The following is a 16898-nucleotide window of genomic DNA, read 5'->3' as shown; positions in this document are numbered from 1 at the left end:
GAGCAAGTCTAGTCCTAAATTCATCACCTTTCCAAATGAATAATTTCTTGGAACTTCATGATATTTCCATACGATTTTAATAACAAAAATGTCAAGGATAATAAAAGGAACAAGAGAAGTTTCTAATCCTAAAGCTTTTCATGGTCTTCTAGGTCATGTAATGAGCCAATCTCAAAAGTTTGTCTGACAAGCGTTTGCCAAGCTTCAGTCCTCTCAGAACTTCTGATAGTTTATTTGGCACAGAACACATGACCTTCATTGTTGAATTTGAGGTTGGAATATATGGCTGATACATTCCTAGTTAGTATTTGTCAATAAACAGCATTCTATAATCAGTGAGTAATAAGATGGCATGTACATGATTTAAGACAACTCTCCATACTACATATATCTTAGATTTTTTCTTATCGAGCCTTATTTGCTGGCTGTGTGGATGTATTTTATAATCCCTTAAAAAACAGAAGTATAGTATTGAGGATAGAATTTTTGGTTGATGTTATAATTCGATTTTTTTTCAATTACTGGCGTGTGGTAACTTGCAAGAGTCAGTAGTTGTAGCTTGTATTAAAAAATATTTTTAACATACAGCTTTCTGTTTCTTCCTTCACTTATAATTTAGGGCTTAGATATATGATATGGATAAAATTCTCTTTAGAGGAGTTGGGATGTTCATCCAAACTATTGTCCTAAATGAACAAAGACTAGGCATGGATATTTTCTACCATACCATTTCATTGTAAGTCTTAGCCAAGCCCAAAGGAAGGATAATTTAACTCCTATATGTAACTGACATACAATAAATCATATGCAGTTTATTCTAAATAAGACTTAATCCTGCAAAGACAATTCCTAGAACTAGGAGCCACCTGATGTTCAGCCTTTGCAAATTTCAATTCAAGTACTTGAACTGTAAATCTTATCCTTGGATGTTGGGATTATTCAAATCCCTTGATACAACAGAAACCTTTCAACTGATTATTTATCTTGTTCACTATTAACTTACATTAATTGTTGAATATGACACATTAAGTATAAAATGGACTTAGCTTATTCAGAAAGTTATTGATGATGATTCAAATATCTATCTAAAAAAAATGTTTATAATTTATGTTTTCTAACTGGTTTACAGCTAAATTATACACATTTAAGGATATTGACATTATCCAGATTCTATATTCAGGGCTTGGTCTCAAAAACAATGTTCTTTTAGGGTACTAATAGGTGATACAATGTTTTGTGCAGATTTACACATGGTCACAATGGGAAGAACAGGCACAGTCAGATACTCATGAAAATATAACAGGCAAGATTGATTGGAAGAGTTGGCTTTGCATATTTAAAGAAAATATGACACAAAAATATTTGCAGTTTGTAGTGATAACTGGAAATATACTTTTCTCCTTGCTTATGCTACAAAAATGGAGGCAGTTTACAAATTTAAAATATGTCTCTTCATGTTGTGTTTGCGTAAATGATTATCATGAAGACAAGAGTCTAGTTAAACTAGAATGCATTTGTTTGCTTGTATTCTTTTGTATTTAAATGAGTAGTTAATACTCAAAAGGCAACACCTCTTGCATTTGGTATTGACACAATCATTCTAATAACTATAAGGAGTAGTTATTTTTTAAGAGTTCTAAATTCCTGAAGTTATTTGACAATGTTTTCACTCAACTATACCTTCATAGCATCTTAAAGGCATATAAAATTAAAGGTTCATAAAATTCTTTTCTGAATTTGAAGTTTGTACCCTAAACTTGATCAAAACAGTCATTTATTGTCATGGGTCAACACACTGCTGTTAACTTCATACAAGCAGATGGAACAAGATGAGAATAAAACTATTTTTTCACCATGCTTTCCCTGCTTTAATACTTTATCACTGAAACTTCTTTAAGTAAACTTTAAGGAAAACGTTGTTATCAAGTGTATCAAATGGTTTACATTTTGAACATAAATACATAGCATTAGTAATTGAATCAAAATAATACACCTTTGATTTTTTTCAATAATATCAATCAGCTCATTACCGCCTTTTTCTCTCCCTTGTCTCCTCCATGGGGTCTGAAAAGGCCTTCCACGACTTCTCATGCCAGATCAGTCAGACATTGTACCAGTCTCTCCAGGCAGCGACAGTCTTATAGCAGTTCCTCATGGCATTCTAAGGCTATGGATTGTTCACGAGCGTACCTCTCTATTGCTGATTTCTTTGTGGCAAGGAAGGACCCTTATTCCTTACCTTGTCTTCTTTATCATTTGTCTCTTGCTTTTGTTTCTTCTTTGTCACCGTTTGGTGCTTCTGCTTTGGCCGACTCTTCTGTTTGTATGCTTAGTCCCATAAACCGTTTTTGGTTTTTCGTGGACATTAATATTATCTTATCTTAAGTTGCATGTTAAAGGAAAGAGCTTCATCATGTTCAGTAAAATTTAAAAGAAATAAAAAATTGAGGTGGTTATTATAGATGACAAGTGGAAAGATCTTGTGAACTCATGATATTTGAATGTAGATGGACAAACCTATTAACTTTCTAAGAGTGGCATAAGTCTAGCTCTGAATAATTTACAAATCAGTGTTACCTGGATGCATCTCTGGTATATTTTCAGCCATCCTCATCCCGGAAATGTCTCGGAGACTTGGGGACACCTAGGGGACTTTGACTTTGAGTTCTACAACAAATTAGACTTTGACTCCCAAAGTAACACAAATTTGGCATATGAATTCTGCTGATTCTTATATTTTAAGGTTCTATTATGTATAAACACATGCTTTATCCATGTTTTCATATAAATACTTAAAAAATTCTCTATATATTTTAATTTTCCCTTTGTTATATAGCCACCCCCATTTGTCATCCCCCCCCAGTCCACAAAATCGGCAAAAAAATTTGCCATCGCAGAAACCCGTCCCACTGTCCCCTGTCGTCCCTGTCCCAGGAACTCGGGGGAACATAGTTACAAATTAATCAACTCAAGCTGATGTGTCTTCTCATGAGCTTGCATCCTTTCATGATGTTGCCTGTATTTGGGTTTGATTGTATCTTGGCTTATATTTCTTGTCCAAATATCTAGTGAATGGATGTCATATGCTAAAACATATAGAGCAAGTGTTAGCAATCTTCAAGCCCTATACGTGTTGAAGGTTCGAAAGACAAATCTACAAGTATGGTAAAAACAGATCCATATGGGAGTTTTCATATATACGCTATTCCATGCAAGATTTGAGAAATGAGGAATTGTCAATATTTTATATGTAGAAAAAATTACATATGATATGCACTAATGTGTATAACAGTATATGTATCCTTAAATGTATATATAGATACAGACAATGCATTTAAGCAATAAAAATTCTATTCTTCAAGATTTTTTTTAAAAGTTTGCCTGAGGCTCTAGGGGCTGCAGTATGTTTCTAAGAAGCCTTTCTTTGATCTACCTAGTTTTCTCGTTTCTATAACTGAAGTACATGAAATAAAATTTCTGCATTGAAGGGCATATACCTTAGCGGTTTATGAAAAGTGCATTGGAAACAAATTAGCTGGTGGATTGGGTGTGTTCAGTGATCTTCTCTGAACTACATTTAACAGTTTGACTAGGATTTGGAGGAGCTTATTCTCGTCATATCATTTATTTTTGATAATTGCATTACAATACAAAACTTATAAAAATCTCACAATCAAGGTTTACTATCATGTACCACTATTTAATCTTACTTTGGATGAGTATCCATGCTTTTACAATTGGTTGCATTTATTAGCCTTAAGACATTACCTGATCCATGGCTTCTAAATTTGTATGTTTCCTAACATTTGATGCAGAACTTTCAAGAACCTTGACCTTGAGAAGGCAATCGACCTTTGTGAAATACCATACAGAAGGTTCTTGGAGTAGGAACAGATTCTTTGTCTGGATGGTATGCTATCAACTATTGTTTGCTTGCAAGCTCATTTCATTCTTCATTTTGTAATATTTATGTTCCTGTTTCTGGAAGGTTTAAGGCACCTATAGTGTTTCATGTTGGCAAGATGTTAACTGATATTACAAAATATGCAACACAAGTTCTTCTCCTCATGAAAAGTACTTAATGCTGTGGCCCCACAATACCTTTTGACTCTCATATTGCTTTGGAGATATTTTGTACTCTGTCTTTACCAATTATTGCCTTTTTACATTATTTTGTACTTTTAGTGAACAATTCTGCTTCTATTGGTCTATGAGCTCGATGTTTTTGTTCTATTCTGGAGCCTAACATTTATGTGGTTGCTTACCACCTAAGCTTCACACAGTTAGCTAATCTTTACTGATAACTTTTGCACTTGAATTTTTTCATTGTTGATAACTTTGGCGCTTCTCTTTCCTAACCATTTTAATCAGTAATGGCTATTCAAACAGTCCAATATTCAAGAGACAATAATTGTACATGGATTTGTGGAAATTACAAGTGTGTTAAATTTAGGTATATGCATTGTTCTTTGACTTTCCCTTCTAAGTGGATTGCTTATTAATGCAACTTTTGCAATCTCATCTAAATATACAATATAGAGGTTGCAAAGGGTAGTTATATTTTACATAATGCAACATAATTTATCTTACATTGTAACTACTGACCATCATACACGTGCACTTATGTGTCATCGTAGGTGTGTTTCATTCGACAGTTTGGTGAATCTGTTTCAAAGGCTGATTACTTAGCTTTGAGAATGGGGTTTATAACAGTAAGTACCTTGATAAGCTAAACTTTCACCACCATAAATTTTGGCTACTTCTTCACAAGTAATTGAGAGACATCATTGATTATGGAAGGTTTGATTACATTCTCATGATTTTTCTCATTAACTATTTTAATTTTAAAGGTGTTAAATATCCTGAAAAATGTAAGTGTTAAGGAATGTGATGTCTTTTGGTTTAGAACAATCTAAGGTTTTAACAGTATGCGAAGCCCATTTTTAGTCCAAGAAGTTAGATCGATTGTTTTTACTTATCTAGTCATATGTTGTACATTATGTATATTTACTTCACCACCTCAAAAAACATTATTTGCATTAATACATAGAAATGTGGTACCTAGGAGTCTACTTAACCCCCTTCCTTGAAATGGCCATAATATAAGTTGGCAAATGTATTTAGTGGATGTATCTATTATGAACTAAGTTTCCAGTCCTGTTTTGGGTTTAGATTTTGGTTCGAGATTTGTTCAAATATTTTTTGGGGTGGGTTTGGGTTCGTCCATACAAAAATATGTAATTTTATGTATAGATGCAGCAAAAAATAAGTTCATATACTGCTATGCTAAATAGTAAAGCAACATGGAAAAATACAATACTACAGAAATTAATGGTTTAGTCCAAATTACATAGCAAAATGCCCAAATACATCACCCTGTCATGTTTCAGTTCAAACATAATAATATCAATATCAACAATCAGCCATCACTGGTCAAATATCATCAAAATTCATCAAATATATTTTCCTGCTGTGGCAAATTGTAAGCACAAACAGTGCAACTGGCATCAGTACTAATAATCTTAGCCTCAGTAGCAGCCTCATTATCACAAGGTAGCTTGTGATCATCATCAACTGCAAGTGCATCAAGGCAGGCAATTGAATTGACCAAAACAGGCAAAAAAAAGCTCAAACAAATGACTGAAAATGGTTATCCCTTCCAGCTTCTTCTGCTCACCTGCAAATTCACTGAAAATTCTTGTAAATTCTGCCTGGTTCTTCACTGCAAACCCACAGAAAATTTGCAGGACCCTGGCCAGATTTTGGATGAACTGTATTCGAACCAGAATTTGGACTGAGAACCTGGGCCACCAGGGAAGTATCTGGTAACGTAGATGATGAAGATTATCTCACTATTCATGCATCTATCATGTTGGATTTCTTTCTTCCTAATAAATTATGAATTCCTGTTTCAATAATTTATACTTAAATTCCTCATGTAGTTGCTGATTTATCTATTTATCTTGTTCCAGTGATGTTGTTTTAAAGATAATGGCTGTATGCTAGGCTCCTAGGATCTTGATGTTATAAAATTATAGTCGGGTTAGAAAGTAGTTGGCATTTTTCCATGACTTTGTTAGCATTCTTATTTGCACCTTCTAATGCAACTTGAAAATGAAACAGATGGGTAGTAGAACAGCTCTTCGAATTAGAAGGATAAGCTCCCTATAATGCAAAACTAACCTATTCTGCACAACATATCTTTTCTATTTAAATTATTTAGAGTGCTTTTTTGGCGGTGTTTTAGCATATGCAATGTGAACAAATTAAACAAAACCTTTTTTTTCCTTAATCTAGAGCACAAGGTGATTTAACACATCAACACTGACGAAATTGTTTGTGTTCTTTGATTCATACAAATCCTTACAACTACATACTTGCATTGTTTAGCTAGTCTCAACAATGTGGATACAAATGCTTGGCAAATGAATTGAATGGAATGTTACAAAGCTATGATCTCCAATTTTGATTAGATCTGCAATAGAAAACTTGAAATTTTGATAGAAGCTATTGAATTTACCTTAAGCATACATAACATGACATCTCAATAAGCTTCTTAAAGAAAAATGAATGTAATAAATTTCATTGAGTGAATGATTTTTTTTGGATAACAATAACAGCTGATGAATATTAATTTTAACAATATGTAGATAGGAGAATTACCATTACCCAACTAAGTGCAAAAATACACTTATTTATACTCTTTATAGAGCAATGTATGAAATAAATGAAATAGCTTGACTGAAATTCAGAATGAGCTACAACTAATTGCGTGACGTGCAAGCTCTATTACAAATTATCTTGCTCCCCAAATCAAAATCTAATCCATGCAACAGGTTAAATTGACATCTTTAAGGTTGAACAGTCCATCTTATTAAAGGGCCAACTTCACACTTTTTAATATTTCGAAAACTAAACATTGGCATCTTTCTTTTCACGATGGTCTTACCCTTAGTAATTAGAAAGCCAAAATGAAACTTAAATAGTAAGTCAATTACCTTGCAAGAAGAAAAATCTCCTTTATATAGTGCCAATTTTTTTGCACTATTTTGAACTCTTATGTCTTCTACCTATATTTACTGTACATAGCAATTCACATTGGTGCAAGTATACCTACTTATTTTAGAAGTTACGATATTTATGGCACATGCTAGATGGTAACTTAGCAATCCTGACATTTCTGTGGAATTGGAATAAATATACAATAATGGAAATTAATTTTTAACAAAACAACATATGAATTTACTATTGCTAATGTATGTATGCTCAACCTTCAACACTACCAAGGTTATGTGATAGTTTTTCTGTATTCGACTGTGTGAGCCATTAACGTTTCGGATCACACTCCATGATCCATCATCAGGATGCAAGAGAACAGGAGTACAATGTTGTGATGATGGATCACTGAGTATGATCCGAAACATTGATGATGAAAATTTCAAACAGTTGAATCCAGAAAAACTATCACATAATACATATGGATTGTGGGAATCTAATAGCTCTGACTACCAAGGTTTAGACGCATATAATACCTGCACAATTTTCTCAATGGTCTGTAAACCTGTACTTTTGGTGTAAAAATTTAGTCTCAATAGGTGCCACCAGTAGGGATTCATGTGGAAATTTTTGAAGTATCTCCAATCACTAGATTTCCAGTGGTTAAAATCATTAAACAATCTTTGAAACTCTTAAGGGAGCAGCAGATGTTATGCCTTGATAATCTAATGCATGTTTAAATATTCAAACTCCATTTACAAGGTTGGAATGAGCAGCCTGCCACACCATCATTGAATTCTTGAAGTGAACATTTCTGCTTACAAAGATGAATCGCTAATCATATTGTCCAGCACATTATTATTCTTTGCTTTGCATCAAGATCCACATTACATATTTGACGCTACTTTCAATAGCTTAAGTCCTTACTGGCTGAAATACATTATAAGATCTTCCCAAGATTTGGCAAGTGAAATGCCTGGTTATTGTTCGAGTATCTTACTATAGATTGGCCAAGATATTAAAATTTATCAGGTACTTTTGATGATGTGTCATAAATTTAGTTCTTTCTTCCTGTCAAGTAATCATTTTTTATATTTTTGTACAGAATCACAACTTGCCATTTAAATATGATTTCCATAGCTATATGATACGTTCTGTGGAAGATGAATTCAAGCAGATTGTTGGTATCAGGTACCCTATTGAATATCCTTCTCAATATTGCAGAACTCCAAACTGTCTTGATGTTAACTGAATTGAGTGACAGAGAAAAATACCTTCCTCGATTAAACCCTGTTTCAAAGTATACTCTAACTTGAAAAATAACTATTTGGACTAAAGAAGTCATTCCTTACAAGTGAATGCCTATTTTTGCAGATCTATAAATATATGATGTATCTTTAATATTAGAGTATTGATTCCCTGCAAATAAATGAATGAATTTCCAAATATGGATATACTATCTACACCCAAATATTCATTGACTTGACAACATTTTGTTGGTCTCAATTTGGCAGTGCACCTCTGTGGGGTTTTGTGATTGCTTTTATGCTATTTAATGTGAAGGGTGAGTTTATCTATGTTTTCAATTTAAGTTCTAGGCTTTCAAGAGAATACTAAGAAATTTGTATCCACATTTTTATTGCTATGGTAGTTTAGGTGAGTGCCAAATATAATATATAGTGGCACAAATAAAGGTTCCAAGCTGTCTCAGAATAAATGGATAAGTGGAAATTGACTATGCATCTAAATTTTTCTTCTTATCATTGTTTTAATATAGTTTCATTTGACCTTTTTATTTGTGCAGGAACCAATCTATACTTTTGGATCGCTTTTATCCCTACTGTTGTAAGTTTGTGTGCTTAACCTGCACTCTTGTCTCCCCATATCACTAATAAATTTCAACCTGAAAAGGTGTTTTAATTTAATTGTTATATCTCTAATGAAGAATATACTAATGGAACATTTATATCTAAATATCAAGAGCTGGAGTGGTAACCATTAAATGAGAATTTTTACCATCTTGCTCCTGCTTTTTGCACTAAGTTTTTGTTTCATGTCAAATACAGCATATCTTTAATGAGTACAAGGAAGTAGGTTTTTAAATATTGCTTCTTGATGGCCTTAGTCCTTTTCCCACATATTCTGTGTCTATTGTAGCTTGTCCTTGTTGTGGGGACAAAGCTGCAGCATGTTATTGCAACACTTGCACTAGAGAATGTGACTGGAAGTGGACATTTATCTGGTTCGAAGATCAAGCCACGGGATGAATTGTTTTGGTTTAACAAGCCAGAGTTGCTTCTTTCTCTGATCCATTTCATACTTTTCCAGGTATAAAATACTACAGATTGCTTTTGTGTTTACTCGTAGTCCTTGTGTCATTGAATTGGGTTAGGATAACAGTGTGTTCTCTTTGGTGTGTGATTTGGCAGAATGCATTTGAGCTGGCTTCATTCTTTTGGTTTTGGGTATGGACTAGAATACACATTTCTATTAGAGCTCCTGGTTTTTAATTATATATTACTATAAATTTTTCTACATTATCTATTGTAAAATTATTTTAAGATATCTTTGTAATCACTTTTAATTTTTAATGTTTGTAATCAATGCAGTGGCAATTTGGATATAATTCTTGTTATCTTAAGAATCACACATTTGTCTATGTACGTCTGATTTTGGGGTATGAAATTGATTATTTTATTACTAATTTCTAAGATTTGCTTAGGGTACTTTGGACTTAGCTTACGTCTATTGTTTTGATGAACAGCTTTGCAGGGCAGTTTCTTTGTAGCTTCAGCACTCTACCACTTCATGCACTTGTTACTCAGGTAATCCACACACTACTTACCCTTTCAGGTATTTCTGAGGCCTTCAGGTTGCTTTTGCAGACATATAAATAAGAAGATATTCCTGTTTTGGGGGGACTATTTGTTGGTTACATGTACTGGAGTCCAAAGTGTAAGTGGGAGGTGTATCGAACTGGTTCTGGAGGACTTGATGTAGGAAAGGAACCTAGGAAAAAAAGAAGTGATGAACATTGTAATAACTTTTCCATGACCTATTGGTGGGGGTCATGAAACAGTTCTAATTCCTAATAGTTTACTTCCTGTGCAGTAAAGCACATAATTTGCTGTGGTAAAGTGGATATGATAATTTCTATATATTTATGATAACTAATCATTTCAATTATGATGATGAATCACCTTTATTTTATTTTTTTAAGGATTTTCTAACATGCACGGTTTGTAACAGATGGGAACAAATTTCAAAGCAGCATTGCTACCACCAAGAGTAAGAGAAACTATACATGGTTGGGGTAAAGAGGCAAAGAGAAGACGAAGGCGAGGCCTTGTGACAGACGAATCAACTACAATAACTACTGTTGGTTCGAGTGATGATACTTGTCTGATGACTCATGATGAAATCTATGGAGATAGGTTTAGTCTGAGTGACAGTAGCTATCCGAATGGCCATATTGGTACCACTACCAGCAATTCAATTGAGATTGAACTGCAAGCTGAGACTCGTACTTCTGTTGCTCCTTATTCAGATTCACATATCCACACAATGACTCAGCAAAGGAGTTTGTCTCTATTACCATCTCAAACACATGAACCAACACATGATGCTATCAACTTCGCAAGATCATTTACACAGCCAATTTCAAGACATTAGACGTGCTCAAACTCCAATTGTCTGTAAAGTAGACCTCATAAGCAGTTAAGAATTGATGGCCTATGTTGATGCCTTGATATATGCTTACAATGTCGTCTGAAAGAGGAAAAGATTGCGTATGTCTCATATAGATGGATTTCTCTAGCGAATGAGATATAGATAACATATTCTTGTGTATATTAGTAACACCAGTCTGTCTGCTCACACCAGGAAGACAAGCAGAATGTTGCATTACTATTATTAAAATATAATTGCATTAAAGCATTCGTTACTGAAAGGTTAAACTTAGTTAAAACTGCGTATGTGGAATCTCCACACGTTTTGAAATATCATTTTTCAGCAGACTTCCCTATATAAAAAGGAGGGTTCCTGGTTTTGTTAATATGTGGTGCCATTTTCTGGAAGGGAATTGTAATCTTAATCATTTTTGTAACTGAAACTTCTCATTCGAGACAATCATCAACGTCACGGGCCAATTTACAAGTATAAATAATCTATTGCAATGAATTTTCTTGATTATTTTTTGGCGAGAATGCACTCTGGATATTTGTAATTTTTGTTTATAGATGACATCATGTGTAGGAGTACCTATGCAACTATACAGATCCAATTTCCTGTAACCTCATATGTAAGATTTTGATCTCTTGCGCATCAAATTCTATAATTCTACATAGTCAATTCTTCTATGCACAATTTATGTGCAGAAGCCCGTCAGCTCCGAAGATCTTTAAAAAAAGGGTATAAGAATCCTTAATGTCCTAAAAGGTGATGACAATTGTAAGACCCCTTCTCGTACGCACTTAACTAACTTCGCATGTGTTCCTGGTTAAAAATGACGATCCCGTGAGAAATTAGATGTGAATCACCCACCTATTGTTTCACCATGTGGTATTCTGATGTGAATACATTAGATGATTCGGTGTAACACTAGTTGATGCATTTTGAGATCTATTCCGGGCTGATATAACTTTTCATTTATCTTTATGATTTGATATCCTGTTTGGTTATGCTAGGTTGATGTGTGGGATACACTAATAAAATTATAAAATTAGTGTAAAACCTATGTTGACGGTTTTATGATATTTCATGTTTTATAAGGATGATTCAAATGGTTATTATGGTAGAATTATTAGGCATCTGCCTTCGTGATAATAATTTCAAAATTTAGATGAAATTTGTATTAGATTAAGAAGTGTATACACGGTAAGCTTTATGCATGATGTTGAATGTGTTGAGTGAATCATTGTGTTAGTAATTCTTCTATTACTACTATGTTAATGTTTTATGGTTCACACTATATTGATAACATAGGATGTAATGCTTTTATCTATTGATTGATTAGCGAATTTACACTGATTCCCTTATCCATACATTGGGATTAGCACATTTGATGTTATGATTATACATAATCTTATCTCTGTGATGATTATGATGATTATCTCTTGATGATACTATGAGTGATTTCATTTTGGTTAATTGAATTGAAAGGATAGAATGTTGTTATGAATACTTTCTATATAGGATGATTTTTAAATAGTGGATTAAGTTAATGTGATGTAATTATGGTTTTTAATTTGAATCATATATGTTGCATATAGTAAAGAGGAAAAATATTGAATTGTATTTAATTGGTTAGTTGGAGAATTGAATTATGTGGATGTTATGATTTCTTCACACTGTTTATTTAGTCAATAGGCTATTTGTGGGAACTTTGTTCTCGGAAATTGTAATTTTGACAGAATCAGTTCGTCGGAAAAGTTGTTAACTTTGCCGAAAAATTGTAAATCCTTCCCGTTAATTATTTACTAGTCAATTTTTATATCATTCCACTTTTAACTCTTGTTTTGATATTTATTAGTTGTTATCTCCACTTTTAACTATTTTTTTTTTCTTTTTCTATTTATTTAAAAAATAATTACTTATGATCTCCACATTAGCTCATGTTGTGATTTCTATTTATTTAACTTTTGATTTTTAAAATTGATTTATATTTTAATTTTTAAATTATTATTATTATTTTTTATATTAATTTAGTTTTTTCTTTATATATATATATATTTTAGTTTCTATAATTTATTTAGTCAATAGAATATTTGTTAGAGATGTCGATATTATTTCATGTTATTCTTTTGTAGTTCTCTTATTAATTTTTCATAATATATTTTTCGATGGGATTTTTTTAAATGATTAATTTTTCATATTTGATAAATTGAATTTAAATAAATAATATTTATTAATTTATTTAAAATATTTTAATATTATGTTATTTAAATTGAAAATCATTAATAATCTAATTTGTTCACATAAGATTATATTTTAAATTTCTATAATTTATTTAGTCAATAGAATATTTGTTAGAGACATTTTTTTTTTGTATTTCTCTAGATTTTTTTAATGATTTTTTTTTTCCATATTTGATAAATTGAGTTTAAAAAAGTATTATTTATTAATTTATTTAAAATATTTTAGTAAATATTATATTATTTAAATTAAAAATTATTAATAATCTAATTTGTTCACATAAAATTATATTTAAAAATAATAATTTTATTATTAAGCACCTATCGACTTATCGTTGCAAACACAAGCGTGCAACTATTAGTATAATTATATGTGATTTCTTGAATTGATATTTGAACGGCAAGTTCATAGAATTTAATTTGAAAAACTATTACAAAACATATGTCAATTAAGGTTGCATCTAATGAATACCTTGCAAGTAAATATATTTTATTTGCAAATGCTAGTACATTTCGTGGTAAATCCTTGACAGCCAACTGTCAAAATTCCAACTGCTAATAGTAGAAATTTTGACACAACTCAATGTCGAAGTTATTCCGTCAGAAATTGCGACAAAAAGGATGATCATTGCAATTTTGACAACAAAAATTGTCGAAAATATCACAAACCAGTCGCAAGAAATTTTTGATGCATAAATGTCAAAAAATGTTGTCACAAAAATTGGGTTGTTGCCATAGTTCCGACGACATTGTCTTCTTTAGTGCTAATTGATTTCTGTTGGTAGTTTACCAACTTTGTGTAAGGACTGCCCTTGCAAAACCAATGCCACATCAACAATCTCCATAAAATGCAAAAAATTCAACAAGGGTCAAAGTCTTTTGAATATTAACCAATCAACATTAGTTGATTTAACTATCATTAAATTTTACTAAAATGATACATACACATATATGCTCAAATTTAAAAGAAACCATAAGTTCGTTACTAGATTTCTAATACCAGATACTAGATAGTATTACCATGATGACCAAGTTGAAATGAGCTCCATAACCTGTCTAAGAACACAAGGGAGAGAATATTGTAGGAATGCTTTACCACCTTACCACGAAGCTGTTAAGCTTCCCCGAAATCTTTCCTGACATGAAAGATACCCAGCCCGACAACGAGATAGTCTAAACAAGTAAAACTTAGAGGAGTAATGGAATCGTGCTACACAATAATGTCAAGAATATTAATTGGTCAACCAAATAACAAAACAACATTTTCTTAGTTATCACTTCAGTTTCACAGTCCTTTCTCCATCATTAATAGTAAGTAAAATATAACAAGGTTTATCCATCATTGAATTCCATATACCCATCCATAAAGTCTATTAATCCTAGATCAATTAATTACAACATCTGAGCTCATCTCTAGCAAGAAATTTAATCCAACTTCTGAAAAGGAATACAAGTACTACAATCAATTCTCTATTGACATATGTTATAAATACACATATATTAAGCCAATCACATAGCTAACAATGAAACTCTTTCTCCATCAATAAATATTCTTAGTATGTTATCCTGTCTTGATTTCCTCTCATAAAACATAAATACACAAGATGTTATTAAGCAACAAGAACGACACCATTACTTTCCATTCATCAAGAAATCATATTCTCTTCCACAACTTATAAATTCTATATATATATATATAATGTAGGAAGCAAGGAAAGATGCAATAATGCCTTTGTCTAAAGATGTCACATATGCATCCTGAAATGACCACATCTATGTAACATGATAATTTAAAGGTCAACAACTTTCCACGAGTTACCAATTTTCTTAACATAGTTAATAAAGTCATGGTAAATTGAATGTTAAATAAAACTAATCTCCAGATCATATATAAAAAGGATGACCATGTAAATATTATTTTACAAGAGAACTCCTAAGTGCCCAACTACATTTAACAACCAACTCAAGTAAACAAAGGCTTACATACTTAGCCAAAACCACCAAAGAGTACGATCACAATTCAATAAGGTTATTGGAGGTGTTGGTAAAAGATTAGTTTTCTAGGCTTCAATAGTTCATAATGCTGAGAGAACAATCAGTTATTGCATAACTAGTGGTGTGGTAGACAATACCTACTTCGCATGGCCATTCAACTACACATAAGAATGACTCAGTTTGAAGACTTAAACAAAGAGCTTATTCTCTTATATTCCAAACAACTTTAGGTTTAAAAGATTCATCTATTGTTGTTCAACGATAAAATATTGAGGTTTCTAGCCGACTCAATCTAATAGAATTTGTTTTAATCAATATGGTTCTCTATTCAACATAAATGTATCTGCAAATTGTGATGAACCACAACAAACACTATTAGACTTATCAGATTTATTTTTCACTTTCTATTTTGCTTTTACATATAATCCTCTCCACTAATTGCCTTAATAGCTCCAACATTTGTACTATTAACTAGAAATAATTGCTGTCCATAAGGCTCAATATTTCTGCACCATTCTATTAAATAAAAGAACTTTGATCTAAAAACTTCCACATTGGTGTACATGTTTGTTATGGCATTGATCACAAAAATATATGATCTCATTTCTAATAACATAATTATGCAACTCCTTACCTTTTTGAAGAGCCACCAGGGCAATGAAAGCTAACTCTTATGATAGTGATAATGTTTAGCTTGACATCTGCTAGCTATATTTTGTAAAATAGATCTACCACCTTCACCATTCTTAACATATCCCTTTGAAATCTGATAAGACCAAAAGAAGGCATATGAATGCCACTGTATCTGGTTCGACCCGCACCAGATTCATTCTGTATCTGTATCCCCTTCCCACTCTGCGCATAAGCTCCAGTTATAGGGTTAGAACACTATATCTCCTTCAGACGGATACATTTTGTCAAACACTTTTCGTGCATCATCAACCTACCAACGAACACAAAACCTAGGTGAGTTCTTTGTATGGTAATTATATTGTTGGAATATTAAATGCAGTTGACGTTTGCCCCTAGAGCCAAACGCTCACCTACCACCTCTGACGTCCAGAATAGATAGAAACATAAATACGGTGGGTGAGATTTTGAAATCATAAATGAGGGGGAAAATGGAATGTGACAAAAAGGGAATGTTTTTACATTCATTTTCAATTTTTCAGTCAGATTATTCAGCAAATCAGTTGTTGCAGAGCAGAGTAGAGAAAGAAGAAGGAAAGAAGTTTGTGCTTGCAATTGCATGTGTTTTCCCTGTTCACTCTGTAAGTTTGTCATTGTTGGATTCGACCTGTTGAAGCAGTGATTGCTCCAGACACCATTGCATGCAGCCATTAGTGTTGCAAGTTTAAAGTTTATTAAAGTTTGAAGTTTTACTAGTTTAGGGTTATTTTAGAGTTTTCTGGTTGAAGCTGAATGCTCCTAGATTTTGTAATAGTTTAAATCTCAGTTGAATAGTAAAGCAAATAGGTATACTTGAATCCATTGCTCTTTCATTGCATTTTACAAGTTTTGTTTGGAAGCTTAAAGTTTTGGCTCTCTGGTTTTAATGGTGAAAGCATTCACATTGAAATTTTATAAGTTATAATATTTCTAGTTTGAACAGAACACTCGGCATCCTTTTTTCTCAATTGGAGCCGACCTCACTCGACATCTATTGTTGCTGAGCATTTACTTCTTGTGCCGAGCATTTTTCTTCAAGTGCTGAGCTCCTCTTTGTGTCAAGTTCACTCAGCACCTATTACCTGTCATTCGGCAGAGCAACTTGTCACTCGACATCTTCACGTGCCGAGTAAAACTGACACTCGGCACCTTTATGTGCCGAGCAGTTTTTAGGATTGTGAAAATTGATTTTTAAATTTGTGAGTCTTAATTTATTAATTTACATTTCTCTCATATATATCCCAGATCCGATTTTTTTTCCCAATTCCTATATCATTTAAAAGTCTGATTCTTTGCCATTGTAGAACAAAAAGAAGGTTTAAGATT

At 32.5% G+C, this 16898-nt stretch overlaps 1 protein-coding gene across 2 annotated transcripts in view; it reads left to right on the top strand.

Moving 5' to 3' along the window:
- LOC149573160 (MLO-like protein 11) overlaps positions 1 to 11187 on the top strand; it is a 57100-nt gene extending 45913 nt beyond the window's left edge. Inside the window, exons 5-15 of one of the 2 annotated variants that reach the window (XM_089814334.1) lie at positions 1243 to 1303; positions 3816 to 3910; positions 4638 to 4712; positions 8102 to 8187; positions 8511 to 8560; positions 8801 to 8841; positions 9154 to 9324; positions 9426 to 9461; positions 9606 to 9673; positions 9761 to 9821; positions 10246 to 11187. In XM_089814334.1, coding sequence (XP_089670460.1) covers positions 1243 to 1303; positions 3816 to 3910; positions 4638 to 4712; positions 8102 to 8187; positions 8511 to 8560; positions 8801 to 8841; positions 9154 to 9324; positions 9426 to 9461; positions 9606 to 9673; positions 9761 to 9821; positions 10246 to 10668 — 1167 coding nt within the window. In that variant the 3' untranslated portion in view covers positions 10669 to 11187. The remainder of the gene's footprint in view (positions 1 to 1242; positions 1304 to 3815; positions 3911 to 4637; positions 4713 to 8101; positions 8188 to 8510; positions 8561 to 8800; positions 8842 to 9153; positions 9325 to 9425; positions 9462 to 9605; positions 9674 to 9760; positions 9822 to 10245) is intronic. The other variant, XM_089814335.1, reaches the window with a different exon arrangement.
- Positions 11188 to 16898: the final 5711 nt, after the last annotated feature.

This window comes from Cupressus sempervirens, chromosome 2, assembly GCF_028749045.1.
Source record: "Cupressus sempervirens isolate cs-2001-9-10 chromosome 2, ASM2874904v1, whole genome shotgun sequence".
NCBI lineage: Eukaryota > Viridiplantae > Streptophyta > Pinopsida > Cupressales > Cupressaceae > Cupressus > Cupressus sempervirens.
Note: the sequence above shows the minus strand (reverse complement) of the source record. Positions and strands in the feature narration are given on the sequence as shown.